This window comes from Balaenoptera physalus (assembly GCF_965194825.1).
Source record: "Balaenoptera physalus genome assembly, contig: HAP1_SCAFFOLD_1638, whole genome shotgun sequence".
NCBI lineage: Eukaryota > Metazoa > Chordata > Mammalia > Artiodactyla > Balaenopteridae > Balaenoptera > Balaenoptera physalus.
This window is the reverse complement of record NW_028125161.1, coordinates 114347-133878: the sequence shown is the minus strand read 5'-3', so window position 1 is coordinate 133878 and position 19532 is coordinate 114347. Positions and strand designations below refer to the sequence as shown.

At 51.0% G+C, this 19532-nt stretch overlaps 1 protein-coding gene across 1 annotated transcript in view; it reads left to right on the top strand.

Moving 5' to 3' along the window:
* Positions 1 to 404: 404 nt before the first annotated feature.
* LOC309654006 (uncharacterized protein) overlaps positions 405 to 19532 on the top strand; it is a gene marked incomplete at both ends in the record, with an annotated part of 50846 nt that continues 31718 nt past the window's right edge. The window contains 5 exon segments of the mRNA XM_082478685.1: positions 405 to 412; positions 2135 to 2475; positions 2478 to 2734; positions 14939 to 15281; positions 15284 to 15540. Coding sequence (XP_082334811.1) covers positions 405 to 412; positions 2135 to 2475; positions 2478 to 2734; positions 14939 to 15281; positions 15284 to 15540 — 1206 coding nt within the window.

The window sequence follows — 19532 nt, the reverse complement described above, 5'->3', positions numbered from 1 at the left end:
CAGATAAGAGACCAAACATTAAAAAATTCCACTAACATTTTTCTGTGTCTGAAAAGTTATAAAATTAAAAACTAAAAAATATGCCATCTACATTATCATCAAAACATCATATACCTAATAATAAGTGTAATAAAAAATGTAAGAACCCTGAACAGAAAACTATTAATATATCATAGAGAGAAATTAAAGGTGATCTAAATAGGATTTCTACTTTGAGGCAGGATATATAGGCATACCTCACTTTATTGCACTTCACTTTATTGTACCTTGCAGATAATGCTTTTTTTTTTTTTTTTTTTTTTTTTTTGTAACAAATTGAAGGTTTGTGGCAACCCTGTGTCAAGCAGCTCTACTGGTGGTGCCATTTTTTCCAACAGCATTTGCTCACTTCGTGTCTCTATGTCATGTTTTGGTAAGTCTCACAATATTTCAAACTTTTTCACTATTATACTTGTTACATGATCTGTGATCAGTGATCTTTGATGTTACTATTGCAAAAAGATTACAGCTTGCTGAAGGCTCAGATGATGGGTAGCATTCTTAAAGTCTGCTTTCAAATTAAGATATGTACTTTTTTTAGACATAATGCTATTGCACACTTAATAGACTACAGTATAGCATAAACATAACTTTTACATGCACTGGGAAACCAAACAACTCGTGTGACTTGCTTTCTTATGATATTCTCCTTATTGTGGTGTCTGGGACCAAAGCCATATCTCCATAATAATATGCCTGCACTAGGTAGGCACAGGCCATCACTCCTGCTGCAACGAGCAAACAAACTTGAATAAAGGATCATCGAGCTAAGGAAGCAATCAAGAAACAATATCAACTAGTATGCTAGAGAGGGACATTTAGAGATTTGGAGCAGGGGTTTGGTGTAGGGAGACATACTCCACTGGAAAAGAGAAATCACCATACCTTTTGATGAACTCATTTGCTGGCATGATGGAGTGAAATCTAGCAGAATGTCAAGCCGATTTCCCCCACAGGACATTTCCTTAGTGTCAGGGTGGTACAGGATGATGGGGGACTGAGCCAAGAAAGCAGAGTGAAATTTCCTGCACAGTCATGGCACGAACAAACCAAATCCCGCTAGATAAAGGGGCCTGTGACAATCATTAGGTCTCCTCTTCAAGACATTTGCCAGTTTTTGAACCTATAGAAAGCAGGAAGCTTAAATACCTAATGCCTGAGGGAGAGAACTTTCCAAAGTGAGGAATCAGAGACCTACCAGACTCACAGTAAAAACCCAGAAGTGCCATCCCCAAGAAGGGGGCTGAGTCAGAAAAAGTGAAATCATCTGCAATGTTTCAGTGTTTATGAGACAAATTTTCATTGAGAAAGTGTAACGGTAACAAATACATAGCTGGTCTCTCCTTACATTTGCCATACTCTGAAGCTGTGAGAACTGAGAGCCTAAAGAGCTGAATTCAAACATCTGAAAGACTGAAGTCAATAACTGACTGTATTTATTGAAGAATCAAAGACCTGTCAGGCTCACAGCAAAAATCCAGGGAGGCCACAAATCAGGAAAAATCATAGGTAGGATGAGACAAGTAAAGCTCCAACCCAGTTCTGACCTAGTAAAATTCCTGAAATGACTGAAATGATCAGCCACTCTGATTAACAGAGAAAGGGGTAAATCTTCTCTGGTTCAAAGTAATAGCATCTTCAGTCTCTATGAATTTTTTATTCACCATGTCCAGCACACAATCAAAAATTATGAAATTCCTGAAGCAGGAAAAAGTGACTAAAAATTAAGACAAAAAAAAAAAAAAAAAAAAACAAAACAAGAAAAATTGATTTAGAGGGAATTCAGATTCTGGAGTTAGCACAGAACTTTAAAATGACTATATTGAGAGTAAAAGATGGGGATTAATAGATTAAAATATGGAGAATCTCAACAGAAAATTGGAATCAATTTTAAAAAATCAAATACAGATAAATGAAAAATAAGAAAACTGATCCCCAGCAGAACTTAGGGAATACTAGAAGAAATTTTTTTAGGCTGAAGTAAAATGGCCCAACATAGAACAGAGCTGGCCTCTCCGTCCCATATTGAACTCGAGTTGGAAGAGGCGAGTCCGGTCTCAAAACGGAGGTAAAACCGCCGCCCGGTCGCCCCCAGCCCGACTCCGGCCGTCGCCGCCGCCGCCGCCGCCGCCGCCGCCACCGCCGCCGCCGGGGGGGGTGGGGAGGAGGGCCATGATCCAAAGGAACCAGAACAGTTGAGAAAACTGTTTATTGGTGGTCTGAGCTTTGAAACTACAGACGATAGCTTAAGAGAACAGTTTGAGGAATGGGGCACACTTACAGATTGTGTGGTGATAAGAGACCCCCAAACAAAACGTTCCAGGGGCTTTGGTTTTGTGACTTACTCTTGGGTTGAAGAGGTGGATGCAGCAATGTGTGCTCGACCACACAAGGTTGATGGGTGTGTAGTGGAACCAAAGAGAGCTGGTTCTAGAGAGGATCTGTAAAGCCTGGTGCCCATCTAACAGTGAAGAAAATTTTTGTTGGTGGTATTAAAGAAGATACAGAAGAATGTAATTTGAGAGACTACTTTGAAAAGCATGGCGAGATTGAAACCATAGAAGTTATGGAAGACAGGCAGAGTGGAAAAAAGAGAGGATTTGCTTTTGTAACTTTTGATGATCATGATACAGTTGATAAAATTGTTGTTCAGAAATACCACACTATTAATGGGCATAATTGTGAAGTGAAAAAGGCCCTTCCTAAAGAAGAAACGCAATCTGCTGGATCACAAAGAGGTCGTGGAGGTGGATCTGGCAACTTTATGGGTCGTGGAGGAAACTTTGGAGGTGGTGGAGGTAACTTTGGCCGTGGTGGAAACTTGGTGGAAGAGGAGGCTATGGTGGTGGAGGTGGTGGCAGCAGAGGTAGTTATGGAGGAGGTGATGGTGGATAGAACGGATTTGGAGGCGACGGTGGTAACTATGGCGGTGGTCCTGGTTACAGTAGTAGAGGAGGCTATGGTGGTGGTGGACCAGGATATGGAAACCAAGATGGGGGATATGGTGGCGGTGGTGGAGGATATGATGGTTACAATGAAGGAGGAAATTTTGGAGGTAACTATGGTGGTGGTGGGAGCTATAATGATTTTGGAAATTATAGTGGACAACAGCAATCAAATGATGGACCCATGAAGGGAGGCAGTTTTGGTGGAAGAAGCTCGGGAAGTCCCTATGGTGGTGGTTATGGATCTGGTGGTGGAAGTGGTGGATATGGTAGCAGAAGGTTCTCAAAACTCACAAGAAAAGGGCTACAGTTCTTGGCAGGAGAGAGAGCGAGGAGGTGTCAGGAAAGCTGCAGGTTACTTTGAGACAGTCGTCCCGAATGCATTAGAGGAACTGTAAAAATCTGCCACAGAAGGAACGATGATCCATAGTCAGAAAAGTTACTGCAGCTTAAACAGGAAACCCTTCTTGCTCAGGACTGTCCTAGCCACAGTTTGCAAAAAGTGCAGCTATTGATTAATGCAATGGAGTGTCAATTAGATGTACATTCCTGAGGTCTTTTATCTGTTGTAGCTTTGTCTTTTTCTTTTTCTTTTCATTACATCAGGTATATTGCCCTGTAAATTGTGGTAGTGGTACCAGGAATAAAAAATTAAGGAATTTTTAACTTTTCAATATTTGTGTAGTTCAGTTTTTCTACATTTTAGTACAGAAACTTTAACAAAATGCAGCTTTGAAGGTGTTTCCTTGTGAGTTAACAAGAAGATCATTGTTAATTAATATTTTGTATGAATTTTGCTGAAGTTAACTGTAAAGAAACACCTGCTGACTTGCAGTTTAAGGGGATCTATTCTCCCCATTTCCAAACCATGAAATGAATGGGCTCTGACATGTGGAGAGAATAGATATTTGTGTTTGCAATGTGTGTCTTAGATAATAGACTTGGGTATTTAAATTAGCATATTTGTGAATTTAATAGCATTAAGACTTACTTCAAATGAAAAATCTCAAAATTCAAAAAAAAAAAAAAAAAGAACAGAGCTGGGAGCTCGATTGGAGCTGCCTGTGGGGGAGGAGCGCCGCCGCCGCCGCCGAGAGCTGGGAGCTCGATTGGCGCTGCCTGCGGGGGAGGAGCGTCGCCGCCGCCGCCGCCGCTCCCGCCGCCGCCGCCGCCGCCGCGAGCTGGGAGCTCAGTTGGCGCTGCCTGCTGGGGAGGAGCGCCGCCGCCGCCGCCGCCGCGAGCTGGGAGCTCGATTGGCGCTGCCTGCGGGGTGGAGCGCCGCCGCCGCGAGCTGGGAGCTCGATTGGCGCTGCCTGCGGGGGAGGAGCGCCGCCGCCGCCGCCGCCGCGAGCTGGGAGCTGGATTGGCGCTGCCTGCGGTGGAGGAGCGCCGCCCCCGCGAGCTGGGAGCTGGATTGGCGCTGCCTGCGGGTGAGGAGCGCCGCCGCCGCCGCCGCGAGCTGGGAGCTCGATTGGCGCTGCCTGCGGGGTAGGAGCGCCGCCGCCGCCGCCGCCGCGAGCTGGGAGCTCAGTTGGCGCTGCCTGCGGGGGAGGAGCGCCGCCGCCGCCGCCGCGAGCTGGGAGCTCGATTGGCGCTGCCTGCGGGGGAGGAGCGCCGCCGCCGCCGCCGCGAGCTGGGAGCTGGATTGGCGCTGCCTGCGGGGGAGGAGCGCCGCCGCCGCCGCGAGCTGGGAGCTCAGTTGGCGCTGCCTGCGGGGGAGGAGCGCCGCCGCCGCCGCCGCCGCGAGCTGGGAGCTCAGTTGGCGCTGCCTGCGGGGGAGGAGCGCCGCCGCCGCCGCCGCCGCGAGCTGGGAGCTCGATTGGCGCTGCCTGCGGGGGAGGAGCGCCGCCGCCGCCGCCGCGAGCTGGGAGCTCGATTGGCGCTGCCTGCGGGGGAGGAGCGCCGCCGCCGCCGCGAGCTGGGAGCTGGATTGGCGCTGCCTGCGGGGGAGGAGCGCCGCCGCCGCCGCGAGCTGGGAGCTCAGTTGGCGCTGCCTGCTGGGGAGGAGCGCCGCCGCCGCCGCCGCCGCGAGCTGGGAGCTCGATTTGCGCTGCCTGCGGGGTGGAGCGCCGCCGCCGCGAGCTGGGAGCTCGATTGGCGCTGCCTGCGGGGGAGGAGCGCCGCCGCCGCGAGCTGGGAGCTGGATTGGCGCTGCCTGCGGTGGAGGAGCGCCGCCCCCGCGAGCTGGGAGCTGGATTGGCGCTGCCTGCGGGTGAGGAGGGCCGCCGCCGCCGCCGCGAGCTGGGAGCTCGATTGGCGCTGCCTGCGGGGTAGGAGCGCCGCCGCCGCCGCCGCCGCGAGCTGGGAGCTCAGTTGGCGCTGCCTGCTGGGGAGGAGCGCCGCCGCCGCCGCCGCCGCGAGCTGGGAGCTCGATTGGCGCTGCCTGCGGGGGAGGAGCGCCGCCGCCGCCGCCGCGAGCTGGGAGCTCGATTGGCGCTGCCTGCGGGGGAGGAGCGCCGCCGCCGCCGCCGCGAGCTGGGAGCTGGATTGGCGCTGCCTGCGGGGGAGGAGCGCCGCCCCCGCGAGCTGTGAGCTGGATTGGCGCTGCCTGCGGGTGAGGAGCGCCGCCGCCGCCGCCGCCGCCGCCGCCGCCGCCGCCGCCGTCGCCGTCGCCGTGAGTGAGGAAGCGCCTCGGTCAGGCCTGCTGAGGGCCCTCGCCGACGCCTGGGCTTACCCGCCGCCCCGCCAGCTCCGCTCGTTTCCCGTCCCCCGCGGCCCGGCGCGGGGCAGGCCTGCCGGGGCCATGGAGGACGAGGTGGTCCGCATTGCCCAGAAGATGGACAAGATGATGCAGAAGAACGCGGTAAGCGCGGCGGGCGGCGCGGGCCGGAGGGAGGCTGGGCGGCGGGCGGGGGTCAGTCGGCCTGAGGGGTTTCCCGGCCCGCGGTGAGCGCGGCGGGTGCCGCGTGACGGCGGCGAGGCCCGCGCTCTGGGGAGGGGTTCCTGGGGAGGGGGGAGCTTCGTGTCCCGCGGCCGCGTCCCGGGCAGGGGTCCTGGGGGGCGTCCTGTCTCGCAGCCGCGTCCCGGGCAGGGGTTCTGGGGGGCGTCCTGTCCCGCAGCTGCGTCCCTGTCAGGGGTTCTGGGGGGCGTCCTGTCCCGCGGCCGCGTCCCGGGGAGGGGGTCCTGGGGGGGTCCCGGGGAGGGCGTCCGGTCCCGCGGCCACCGGCGCTGGGGCCCGCCCTGGGCGCCCGAGGCCCCTCGTGATTAGCGCAGCCCGGTAAACTCCATCGAGGCGTCCTCCTCATTATTTTAAACGTGACGGTGGTAAAGCCTCGCTGGTTTAGCTGAAGAGTGCAGAGAGCCCTCCCTGTTTGAAAAGAATTCGTTGTCTTTCCCGGGCTCATTGGCCAGCAGCGAGAAAACAACATCAAACAGAGGTTTGTGATCAGTTTTAGACATGAAACTGTTCAAGCAAAACGTGAATTTCCTGGATCTTATTTTTGAGGAAGGCTGAACATTCCCTTGATTGTCTCAACTCTCCTGCATGTTTGCTTAGCAATTAAAAAAGGTGAACTATGCCAGCGTACTTGGCAAGTTGCTAAACTTTTTGGAAAAAGTGGATCTTGTTAGGCCGCGGAGTGCGGGGAGCTGTGTTTAAGGCACTGCCGCCGACGAGGCTGTGCTGCCGGCTGGATTTGGACACATGTCGTTGCTGGTCCTCTCAGTGGTTTACGGTTGCTACCGGTGGCGTTTTCTGTTACTGATAACGTGTGCACGTGAACGTGTTCTCTTGTGGTTTGTATGAGGTGCTCCAGTTTTTGCATTTCTGTCCACCTGTGTGGGTCACTCTCAGTCCCTTGCTTCCGAGTCGTCTATATTTTCAGCTAAACTTCTGAAATTCCAAGTCAAACGAATGTGAAGGAGAGAAGGGCTGCTCTGATTTGCACAGCACTTTGGAGTTACAAAGCGTTTGTGCAGAATTCTTTGGCGACTCACGACAGCTGTGTTGCATTCATTTTACAGAATAAGAAACTGAGTCAGACCAAGCAGTTCACCTCCTTAAATGAAGTGTGCGTTGTGGATTAAGCCAGGACCCGAGTTTCCTGCTGGGCAGCATGCAGAAGTAATGTTAAACACCGAATTCTTAAGACTTCAGACTTGGTGTGCGCCTCTTTTCCTTTAACAGGTGCATTGCCCGGCGTGTAATTTCATACCCTGTTAATCTGTCTTTGCAATTTTGGCTTTTTAAAGTACCTCCTGTTTGTTTTCTGTTCCAGACATTGCCTGTGCCATTTATTTTTTCTGTTGATACAGGCCTTTCATTCCTCACTGCAAGTGATGAGTTCTGTATATTTGATTGGCTGAACGTTTCTGTTATTCTGTTTAAACTGGCAAGTTTTTTTTCTTTGCCTAGAGAACCCTAGACTCCCCTAGTAGAAGCTGGCTCCTAGGGAAAAAGGCCGTTTCTTGGGTAATTTTTTTCTCGAACTCAGGCTATAAAATGTGTACCTTTTAATCATCTAGTGCACTAGGTGTTTTTGTTTGTTTCCTTTCCTTGAAATAGACGTTTCCTAGAAATGAGGAATTCCTTAGTGAGCAAGTATGGAGAAGACCAGTTTGTATTTATCTGCAGTTCTCAAATTATAAACACATAATGCGTCAGCAGGAGAATGAGGATAAGCTCCACAGATAATCCTCAAGTCTCATTTTTCTTTTCAAATCTTATATTTCTAGTAGTACAGAACTTTACCAATATAAAAACTTGCCCCCCCCCCCCAAAAAAAAAGAACAGAACTGCAGGAAAGAGCAAAGAGCACTTAAAGTCTGTGTGTGTGTTTAATATATATATGTACATATACCCAGGTACATACACCTTTATATTTATATGTTGTTTTGTAAATAAATGACAATAATAATGTCTTGTGGAGATGTAGAACAGAAGTATACAACAAAAGCACAAACAGCAGGAGGGGGCAAATGGAATTAAACTGTTAAACCTCCATGGGATGGTTCCATGGAGGAGGCAGAGAGGGGGATGGGATCCTCGAAGAGCTGCTGAAGACCTTGCATTTTTTGCAGATCTCTTTAGAATGCTACTTGTATATTATGCTCTCACTGAGTGCACCTGGCTGAGCTATGGCACATTAGCACGGTAAACATTTGTCAGATTTGCCCTAGTCAGAAAATTTTCTATACCTGCCATCCTGCTTGGCACTTAAAATAGTTTTTTTTTTTTAAGGTCTCTATGATATAGGGATGATGGGTGAAGAAGGTAGGCTGCAGGGTAATAATGTAGTATGTATGATCCCATTTTGATACAGTAAACAGAAAGTATTAAATGCATGCCTGTTTGTATGAGCAGTGAGTTTGCATGGTTATCTCAAGAGGGAGGGAATGGGACGGGTAGAGAAAGAGATTGACCACAGGCTATTGTTTTACTTGTTACAAGAGGCATGTGTTGCCTTCATTTCTGATTAAGCTTTTTGTTTACAGATTATTGTAGGTTTACATGCAGTTGTAAGAAATAATAGTGAGATAGGTCCTGTGTGTCCTTTACCCAGTTTTCCCCAATGGTAACATCTTACAGAACCATAGTATACTGTCACAACCTGGGTATTGCCATTGACACAGTCAAGATACAGAACATTTCCATCCCACAGGATCTCTCCTGATGCCATTTTATAGCCACTGCTGCTCCCCCACTCCCCACCAAATCATAATGATCTGATAGTGCAGTGGATAAAGTTGCACTAAAGTTTTTGTGCAGATGATCAAGGGAAAATAGCCCCTGGGGAAGATGGCCCATCTCCCAGTCCCCCGGCCCTATCTGTCCCTGGCAACCTGTCATTTCAAGAATGTTATGTGGGACTTCCCTGGTGGCGCAGCGGTTAAGAATCTGCCTGCCATTGCAGGGGACATGGGTTTGATCCCTTGTCCGGGAAGATCCCACATGCCGCGGAGCAACTAAGCCCATGCGCCACAATGACTGAGCCTGCGCTCTAGAGCCCGGGAGCCACAACTACTGAGCCCACGTGCCACAACTACTGAAGCCCGCGTGCCTAGAGCCCGTGCTCTGCAACAAGAGAAGCCACCGCAGCGAGAAGCCCGCGCACTGCAACAAAGAGTAGCCCCCGCTCGCCGCAACTAGAGAAAGCCCACACGCAGCAACGAAGACCCAACGCAGCCAAAAATAAAATAAATTAACTAATTAATTAAAAAAAAAGAATGCTATGTGAATAAAATCATATAGTGTGTAACCTTTTTTTTTTTTCTTAATTAAAAAAAAGTTTGTTTTTGGCTGCGCTGCCGGTTATGCGATCTTAGTTCCCCGACCAAGGATTGAACCCAGCCCAGGTAGTGAAAGTGCTGAGTGCTAAACACTGGCCCACCAGGGAATTCCCAGTATGTAACCTTTTGGATTGGCCTTTTTCAATCAATGTAATTCCCTGGAGAGTCATCCAAATTGCATGAATCAATAGTGCTCCTTTTTTTAAAAAAAAAAAAATATATATATTTATTTATTTATTTGGCTGTGCGGGTATATAGTTGCAGCATGCGGGATCTAGTTCCCTGACCAGGGATGGAACCTGGGCCCCCTGCATTGAGAGTGCAGAGTCTTAACCGCTGGAACACCAGAGAGGTCCCAGTGCCGCTTTCTTTTTAATTGCTGAGTAGTATTCCATGGTTTGGCTATACTTCAGTTTGTTTAATCACTTGCCCATTGAAGAACATCTGAGTTTTTTCCCATTTCTTGACTATTACTGAGAGAGATGCTGTGGACATTTGTGTACCTTTTTTTGTGCGAACATGCGTTCTCTGGGGTAAATGCCGTATGGTAAGTGTTGCTTTTTTTTTTTTTTTTTTTTTTTGGCTACGCTGTGCCACATGTGGGATCTTGGTTCCCCAATCAGGGATCGAGCCCGTGCCCCCTGCATTGGGAGCTTGGAGTCTTAACCACTGGACTGCCAGGGAAATTCCTGTATTGCTCCCCCTGCCCCACTTGATTGATTGATTGATTGATTGGTTGATTGGCTGTATTGGGTCTTAGTTGCGGCACGCGGGACCTTCGTTAAGGCATGTGGGATCTTTTTTGTCATTGCGGCGCACGGGCTCTTCGTTGCAGCATGAGAGCTTCTCTCTAGTTGTGGCGTGCGGGTTTTCTCTCTCTAGTTGTGGCACGTGGGCTCTGTAGTTGTGGCGTGCAGGCTCCAGAGCGCGTGGGCTCTGTAGTTTGCTGCACGTGGGCTACCTCATTGAGGTGTGCGAGCTCAGTAGTTTGGCGCGAGGGCTTAGTTGCCCCGCGGCGTGTGGGATCTTAGTTCCCCGACCGGGAATCGAACCCGCGTCCCCTGCATTGCAGGGCGGATTCTTTACCACTGAACCACCAGGGAAGTCCCTGTATTGCTTTTTTAAATTAAAAAAAAAAAAAAAAAAGGAAAAGCAATCAGAGGTAAAACAACTAATTATATGATTGCCTTTCAAAGTACATATTCAAACCCTACATTGTTGGTGTACATAACTTCTTTATGTTGATTTCTGGTGTTTAGCTCTAGTAACAAGACAATAATAATAACGCTGTAGTTTTCCTTGTTTCTTTCAACTGATGATCTGTGTATTTCTTACAAATAATAATTAACACTCACAAGCTACCAGGAGGCAAGTAATGGTTAGTGCTGGTGTGGTTAACTCCTTTATAGATAGGGAGGTTGAGGCATGGATATTGTGGAATTTGCCATGTTGAGGCATGGGTATTGTGGAATTTACCTAAGGTTATAACACTGTGTTCTGACTCAGATTCATTCAGATTTACTCCTTCTCTTTCTGTCTCCTGAATTAATAACTCTTTGTAATTTTGACCTAGGTGTGAGGACACGAAAAGGGATTTTTCCTGTACCTGAGGTTTAGTGCTTGTTTTATAGAAGCAATATAGTATAGTGGTTAGAGTATGCACTTTAGCATCTGATTTTTTTTTCTTCTTAAGTCTTTAATGAATTTGTTACAATATTGCTTCTGTTTTATGTTTTGCACATGCCGGAAAGGTAATAGGCCTTGGCCCCTGGGCCTGGGCTTCGTCTCTTGTGCTGTCTCCTGTCCCTGTTGCCCCCGCGCGCTGGCCCGTCCGTGCTGTGCCAGGGGATATTGGTCGTCTCCCGGCTCAGTTCACAGTAGCTGAAAGGGACAGTGTGTAATGTTCTGATTTCTGCCCATCGTTTTCAAAGGGAGGCTCTGGCCATTGCTCCTCGGGTAAAATGCAGAGGGAGTGCTTTTTAAGATGGGACTGTCAGTGTTAGGGCCACTCCTTAATTACCAAAACGGAATCCCCTTCAGTTCCTCCAGCTGTGTTGTTTTGGCACAGAAAATGTGAGTAATAGGAATTTGGAACTAAGTTGGAGTGAAAAAACGCACCGGTCCCGCCGAATTTTCCATCGAAACAGTTGATTTGTGTTGTCTCTAGGAATTCTAAAGGGCGTACCGTTGCTTCCTAACCGGTGTCATTTGGGAGATCTACCTCTGTACGTTCAAATGATTAATTTTGAGACTTTGCTCATGTGTGCAGTAAACCCTTTAATTCCCTAAGACCTTCCTTTCCTCCATCTCATACCCCATTAAGCCCGCTTCAGTTTATCTCCTGAATTTCTTTGGAATCTGTCAGCTCTCCCTCAACATTCTAATACTGAACTTGCCTGTCTGTTGCGATTAGGTCCTAACTAGTGTCCATATATCTTGTTTCCTTCCAATCCATTCTTCACACAAGAAACCTTCAAAGCAAGTTGGAACATTGCTCATAAACATCGCTCACAAACATTGTTTTGAGAATAGAAAACACAGTGTTGGCCTTTAAGACTCTGCGTGGTCTAGAATCCTCTCTGCTTCTCTAGCCCCATCTTGTGCCACTTGTGCCCTCACTGTCTATGCTTCAGATACACTGAATTAACCTTAGTTCTCACTCATCTGACAGAAGTCAGTTGAGAAATTATTTTTCACTGTGATTCCTAGCATTAAGGAATTTGATGATCAGGTTTTGTATGAGGACTAAAACTAAACTGGGAAGTGGAAGAATTGAGTTTAAACTGTGTCAGTCAACACGCATGTATTAATGATACCTAAGTATTGAACACGGGACTAGGTTTCATGAGGGATACAGAAGTTCTGGCCATCTCTGGTTTTGGATATCCCTTATTTGTTGAGACCTTTGCGTTGTTTGGTTGCCTTTTGTCTGTTTTCCAGATGGGAAAACAGGAACAAGGGAAGTATAGGTTATTACTAAGTGGGGTTGAACAAGTGGAGCAGCAAACTGCAAAGCAGAAAGAAGAGGGACGTACTATAGAGGGATATGATTTCCATTTTCAAGGCGCCTGCGTCCTGTGCAGGGAGACAGCCTAACATAACATGTGCCTAACAAAAAATATATTGACTTCTTACTAAAATCTCCAGTTCATATAACCAAGGGGTTTATACCTTCTCCTTTAAAAGTGATATTCCTGGGGGGAGGGAGGGGCAAGATGGCAGAAGAGTAAGACGTGGAGATCACCTTCCTTCCCACAGATACAGTAGAAATACATCTACACGTGGAACTGCTCCTACAGAACACCCACTGAACGCTGGCAGAAGACGTCAGACCTCCCAAAAGCTTTATTTTATTTTATTTTATCATCTTTATATCTATATATAAAGTACAGTCTTGAGCTAGTACAGGTAGCCTGAGAGTCTTAGAGGCCTTTAGTTAAAGGAATCTAGCCAGCGAACATAATTCTCATACTAAACTGCCACAAGGAAGAAGTTAACTTACCCTGTATGTCAGGGTCCAAAAAAATTTAAAGATGTGCCTAATGCAAAAATAAGTTATAAAGATTTAGGCCAGTCAAAAACTAACAGCAGTTTCAGGTAGAGGTGCATGCCTAATGTAAACCAGCATAGTTTCCATTTACTGCGTTCTTGTAATCACTGAAATAAAAACTTCTACAAGATTAAAAAAAAAAAATTCACCGATTAAAGTAAGTGTACAATTCACTAGTTCTTAGTATTTTCACAACCAATATTGCTATCTAATTCCAGAACATTTTTGTCACGCCCCCCACAAAGAAATCTTGTATATGTTAGCTGTTACTCCCTATTTTCCCCTCCCCAACATCCCCTGGCATCCACTAATCTACTTTCTGTCTATATGGATTTGCTCATCCTGGACATTTCATAGACATGGAATTATACAATATATGACCTTTTGCTATTGGCTTGAAATATTTCTCCCTTTAATAGTGTCAGTTTTTCGGACTTCCCTGGTGGTACAGTGGTTAAGAATCCGCCTGCCAATGCAGGGGACACGGGCTCGAGCCCTGGTCTGGGAAGATCCCACATGCCGCGGAGCAACTAAGCCCGCACGCCAAAACTACTGAGCCTGCGCTCTAGAGCCCAAGAGCCACAACTACTGAAGCCCATGCACTTAGAGCCCGTGCTCCTCAACAAGAGAAGCCACCGCAACGAGAAGGCCACGCACCACAACAAAGAGTAGCCCCTGCTCGCCACAGCTAGAGAAAACCCGCGCGCAGCAACGAAGACCCAACGCAGCCAAAAATAAAAATACAAATAAATAAATAAATAAATTTATTTATTTATTTAAAAAATAGTGTCAGGCTTTATCATTTTAATTCTGTTAGTTTTTCTTTATGTATTTGGGACTTGCTTATACTGCATTTGTCTTTTAAGTCATATAGGAGAAAAACTGAATTACAAACAAAAATACATTTATACTGTCTTTTGTATTTCCTTATGTAGTGGACATACTCCACTGGAAAAGAGAAATCACCATACCTTTTGATGAACTCATTTGCTGGCATGATGGAGTGAAATCTAGCAGAATGTCAAGCCGATTTCCCCCACAGGACATTTCCTTAGTGTCAGGGTGGTACAGGATGATGGGGGACTGAGCCAAGAAAGCAGAGTGAAATTTCCTGCACAGTCATGGCACGAACAAACCAAATCCCGCTAGATAAAGGGGCCTGTGACAATCATTAGGTCTCCTCTTCAAGACATTTGCCAGTTTTTGAACCTATAGAAAGCAGGAAGCTTAAATACCTAATGCCTGAGGGAGAGAACTTTCCAAAGTGAGGAATCAGAGACCTACCAGACTCACAGTAAAAACCCAGAAGTGCCATCCCCAAGAAGGGGGCTGAGTCAGAAAAAGTGAAATCATCTGCAATGTTTCAGTGTTTATGAGACAAATTTTCATTGAGAAAGTGTAACGGTAACAAATACATAGCTGGTCTCTCCTTACATTTGCCATACTCTGAAGCTGTGAGAACTGAGAGCCTAAAGAGCTGAATTCAAACATCTGAAAGACTGAAGTCAATAACTGACTGTATTTATTGAAGAATCAAAGACCTGTCAGGCTCACAGCAAAAATCCAGGGAGGCCACAAATCAGGAAAAATCATAGGTAGGATGAGACAAGTAAAGCTCCAACCCAGTTCTGACCTAGTAAAATTCCTGAAATGACTGAAATGATCAGCCACTCTGATTAACAGAGAAAGGGGTAAATCTTCTCTGGTTCAAAGTAATAGCATCTTCAGTCTCTATGAATTTTTTATTCACCATGTCCAGCACACAATCAAAAATTATGAAATTCCTGAAGCAGGAAAAAGTGACTAAAAATTAAGACAAAAAAAAAAACAAAACAAAACAAGAAAAATTGATTTAGAGGGAATTCAGATTCTGGAGTTAGCACAGAACTTTAAAATGACTATATTGAGAGTAAAAGATGGGGATTAATAGATTAAAATATGGAGAATCTCAACAGAAAATTGGAATCAATTTTAAAAAATCAAATACAGATAAATGAAAAATAAGAAAACTGATCCCCAGCAGACCTTAGGGAATACTAGAAGAAATTTTTTTAGGCTGAAGTAAAATGGCCCAACATAGAACAGAGCTGGCCTCTCCGTCCCATATTGAACTCGAGTTGGAAGAGGCGAGTCCGGTCTCAAAACGGAGGTAAAACCGCCGCCCGGTCGCCCCCAGCCCGACTCCGGCCGTCGCCGTCGCCGCCGCCGCCGTCGCCGCCGCCGCCGCCGCCGGGGGTGGGGTGGGGAGGAGGGCCATGATCCAAAGGAACCAGAACAGTTGAGAAAACTGTTTATTGGTGGTCTGAGCTTTGAAACTACAGACGATAGCTTAAGAGAACATTTTGAGGAATGGGGCACACTTACAGATTGTGTGGTGATAAGAGACCCCCAAACAAAACGTTCCAGGGGCTTTGGTTTTGTGACTTACTCTTGGGTTGAAGAGGTGGATGCAGCAATGTGTGCTCGACCACACAAGGTTGATGGGCGTGTAGTGGAACCAAAGAGAGCTGGTTCTAGAGAGGATCTGTAAAGCCTGGTGCCCATCTAACAGTGAAGAAAATTTTTGTTGGTGGTATTAAAGAAGATACAGAAGAATGTAATTTGAGAGACTACTTTGAAAAGCATGGCGAGATTGAAACCATAGAAGTTATGGAAGACAGGCAGAGTGGAAAAAAGAGAGGATTTGCTTTTGTAACTTTTGATGATCATGATACAGTTGATAAAATTGTTGTTCAGAAATACCACACTATTAATGGGCATAATTGTGAAGTGAAAAAGGCCCTTCCTAAAGAAGAAACGCAATCTGCTGGATCACAAAGAGGTCGTGGAGGTGGATCTGGCAACTTTATGGGTCGTGGAGGAAACTTTGGAGGTGGTGGAGGTAACTTTGGCCGTGGTGGAAACTTGGTGGAAGAGGAGGCTATGGTGGTGGAGGTGGTGGCAGCAGAGGTAGTTATGGAGGAGGTGATGGTGGATAGAACGGATTTGGAGGCGACGGTGGTAACTATGGCGGTGGTCCTGGTTACAGTAGTAGAGGAGGCTATGGTGGTGGTGGACCAGGATATGGAAACCAAGATGGGGGATATGGTGGCGGTGGTGGAGGATATGATGGTTACAATGAAGGAGGAAATTTTGGAGGTAACTATGGTGGTGGTGGGAGCTATAATGATTTTGGAAATTATAGTGGACAACAGCAATCAAATGATGGACCCATGAAGGGAGGCAGTTTTGGTGGAAGAAGCTCGGGAAGTCCCTATGGTGGTGGTTATGGATCTGGTGGTGGAAGTGGTGGATATGGTAGCAGAAGGTTCTCAAAACTCACAAGAAAAGGGCTACAGTTCTTGGCAGGAGAGAGAGCGAGGAGGTGTCAGGAAAGCTGCAGGTTACTTTGAGACAGTCGTCCCGAATGCATTAGAGGAACTGTAAAAATCTGCCACAGAAGGAACGATGATCCATAGTCAGAAAAGTTACTGCAGCTTAAACAGGAAACCCTTCTTGCTCAGGACTGTCCTAGCCACAGTTTGCAAAAAGTGCAGCTATTGATTAATGCAATGGAGTGTCAATTAGATGTACATTCCTGAGGTCTTTTATCTGTTGTAGCTTTGTCTTTTTCTTTTTCTTTTCATTACATCAGGTATATTGCCCTGTAAATTGTGGTAGTGGTACCAGGAATAAAAAATTAAGGAATTTTTAACTTTTCAATATTTGTGTAGTTCAGTTTTTCTACATTTTAGTACAGAAACTTTAACAAAATGCAGCTTTGAAGGTGTTTCCTTGTGAGTTAACAAGAAGATCATTGTTAATTAATATTTTGTATGAATTTTGCTGAAGTTAACTGTAAAGAAACACCTGCTGACTTGCAGTTTAAGGGGATCTATTCTCCCCATTTCCAAACCATGAAATGAATGGGCTCTGACATGTGGAGAGAATAGATATTTGTGTTTGCAATGTGTGTCTTAGATAATAGACTTGGGTATTTAAATTAGCATATTTGTGAATTTAATAGCATTAAGACTTACTTCAAATGAAAAATCTCAAAATTCAAAAAAAAAAAAAAAAAGAACAGAGCTGGGAGCTCGATTGGAGCTGCCTGTGGGGGAGGAGCGCCGCCGCCGCCGCCGAGAGCTGGGAGCTCGATTGGCGCTGCCTGCGGGGGAGGAGCGTCGCCGCCGCCGCCGCCGCTCCCGCCGCCGCCGCCGCCGCCGCGAGCTGGGAGCTCAGTTGGCGCTGCCTGCTGGGGAGGAGCGCCGCCGCCGCCGCCGCCGCGAGCTGGGAGCTCGATTGGCGCTGCCTGCGGGGTGGAGCGCCGCCGCCGCGAGCTGGGAGCTCGATTGGCGCTGCCTGCGGGGGAGGAGCGCCGCCGCCGCCGCCGCCGCGAGCTGGGAGCTGGATTGGCGCTGCCTGCGGTGGAGGAGCGCCGCCCCCGCGAGCTGGGAGCTGGATTGGCGCTGCCTGCGGGTGAGGAGCGCCGCCGCCGCCGCCGCGAGCTGGGAGCTCGATTGGCGCTGCCTGCGGGGTAGGAGCGCCGCCGCCGCCGCCGCCGCGAGCTGGGAGCTCAGTTGGCGCTGCCTGCGGGGGAGGAGCGCCGCCGCCGCCGCGAGCTGGGAGCTCGATTGGCGCTGCCTGCGGGGGAGGAGCGCCGCCGCCGCCGCCGCGAGCTGGGAGCTGGATTGGCGCTGCCTGCGGGGGAGGAGCGCCGCCGCCGCCGCGAGCTGGGAGCTCAGTTGGCGCTGCCTGCGGGGGAGGAGCGCCGCCGCCGCCGCCGCCGCGAGCTGGGAGCTCAGTTGGCGCTGCCTGCGGGGGAGGAGCGCCGCCGCCGCCGCCGCCGCGAGCTGGGAGCTGGATTGGCGCTGCCTGCGGGGGAGGAGCGCCGCCGCCGCCGCCGCCGCGAGCTGGGAGCTCGATTGGCGCTGCCTGCGGGGGAGGAGCGCCGCCGCCGCCGCGAGCTGGGAGCTGGATTGGCGCTGCCTGCGGGGGAGGAGCGCCGCCGCCGCCGCGAGCTGGGAGCTCAGTTGGCGCTGCCTGCTGGGGAGGAGCGCCGCCGCCGCCGCCGCCGCGAGCTGGGAGCTCGATTTGCGCTGCCTGCGGGGTGGAGCGCCGCCGCCGCGAGCTGGGAGCTCGATTGGCGCTGCCTGCGGGGGAGGAGCGCCGCCGCCGCCGCCGCGAGCTGGGAGCTTGATTGGCGCTGCCTGCGGGGGAGGAGCGCCGCCGCCGCCGCCGCCGCCGCCGCGAGCTGGGAGCTGGATTTGCGCTGCCTGCGGGGGAGGAGCGCCGCCGCCGCCGCCGCCAGCTGGGAGCTTGATTGGCGCTGCCTGCGGGGGAGGAGCGCCGCCCCCGCGAGCTGGGAGCTGGATTGGCGCTGCCTGCGGGTGAGGAGCGCCGCCGCCGCCGCCGCCGCGAGCTGGGAGCTCGATTGGCGCTGCCTGCGGGGTAGGAGCGCCGCCGCCGCCGCCGCCGCGAGCTGGGAGCTCAGTTGGCGCTGCCTGCTGGGGAGGAGCGCCGCCGCCGCCGCCGCCGCGAGCTGGGAGCTCGATTGGCGCTGCCTGCGGGGGAGGAGCGCCGCCGCCGCCGCCGCGAGCTGGGAGCTCGATTGGCGCTGCCTGCGGGGAGGAGCGCCGCCGCCGCCGCCGCCGCGAGCTGGGAGCTGGATTGGCGCTGCCTGCGGTGGAGGAGCGCCGCCCCCGCGAGCTGGGAGCTGGATTGGCGCTGCCTGCGGGTGAGGAGCGCCGCCGCCGCGAGCTGGGAGCTCGATTGGCGCTGCCTGCGGGGTAGGAGCGCCGCCGCCGCCGCCGCCGCGAGCTGGGAGCTCAGTTGGCGCTGCCTGCTGGGGAGGAGCGCCGCCGCCGCCGCCGCCGCGAGCTGGGAGCTCGATTGGCGCTGCCTGCGGGGGAGGAGCGCCGCCGCCGCCGCCGCCGCGAGCTGGGAGCTCGATTGGCGCTGCCTGCGGGGGAGGAGCGCCGCCCCCGCGAGCTGGGAGCTGGATTGGCGCTGCCTGCGGGTGAGGAGCGCCGCCGCCGCCGCCGCCGCCGCCGTCGCCGTCGCCGTGAGTGAGGAAGCGCCTCGGTCAGGCCTGCTGAGGGCCCTCGCCGACGCCTGGGCTTACCCGCCGCCCCGCCAGCTCCGCTCGTTTCCCGTCCCCCGCGGCCCGGCGCGGGGCAGGCCTGCCGGGGCCATGGAGGACGAGGTGGTCCGCATTGCCCAGAAGATGGACAAGATGATGCAGAAGAACGCGGTAGGCGCGGCGGGCGGCGCGGGCCGGAGGGAGGCTGGGCGGCGGGCGGGGGTCAGTCGGCCTGAGGGGTTTCCCGGCCCGCGGTGAGCGCGGCGGGTGCCGCGTGACGGCGGCGAGGCCCGCGCTCTGGGGAGGGGTTCCTGGGGAGGGGGGAGCTTCGTGTCCCGCGGCCGCGTCCCGGGCAGGGGTCCTGGGGGGCGTCCTGTCTCGCAGCCGCGTCCCGGGCAGGGGTTCTGGGGGGCGTCCTGTCCCGCAGCTGCGTCCCGGTCAGGGGTTCTGGGGGGCGTCCTGTCCCGCGGCCGCGTCCCGGGGAGGGGGTCCTGGGGGGGTCCCGGGGAGGGCGTCCGGTCCCGCGGCCACCGGCGCTGGGGCCCGCCCTGGGCGCCCGAGGCCCCTCGTGATTAGCGCAGCCCGGTAAACTCCATGGAGGCGTCCTCCTCATTATTTTAAACGTGACGGTGGTAAAGCCTCGCTGGTTTAGCTGAAGAGTGCAGAGAGCCCTCCCCGTTTGAAAGAATTCGTTGTCTTTCCCGGGCTC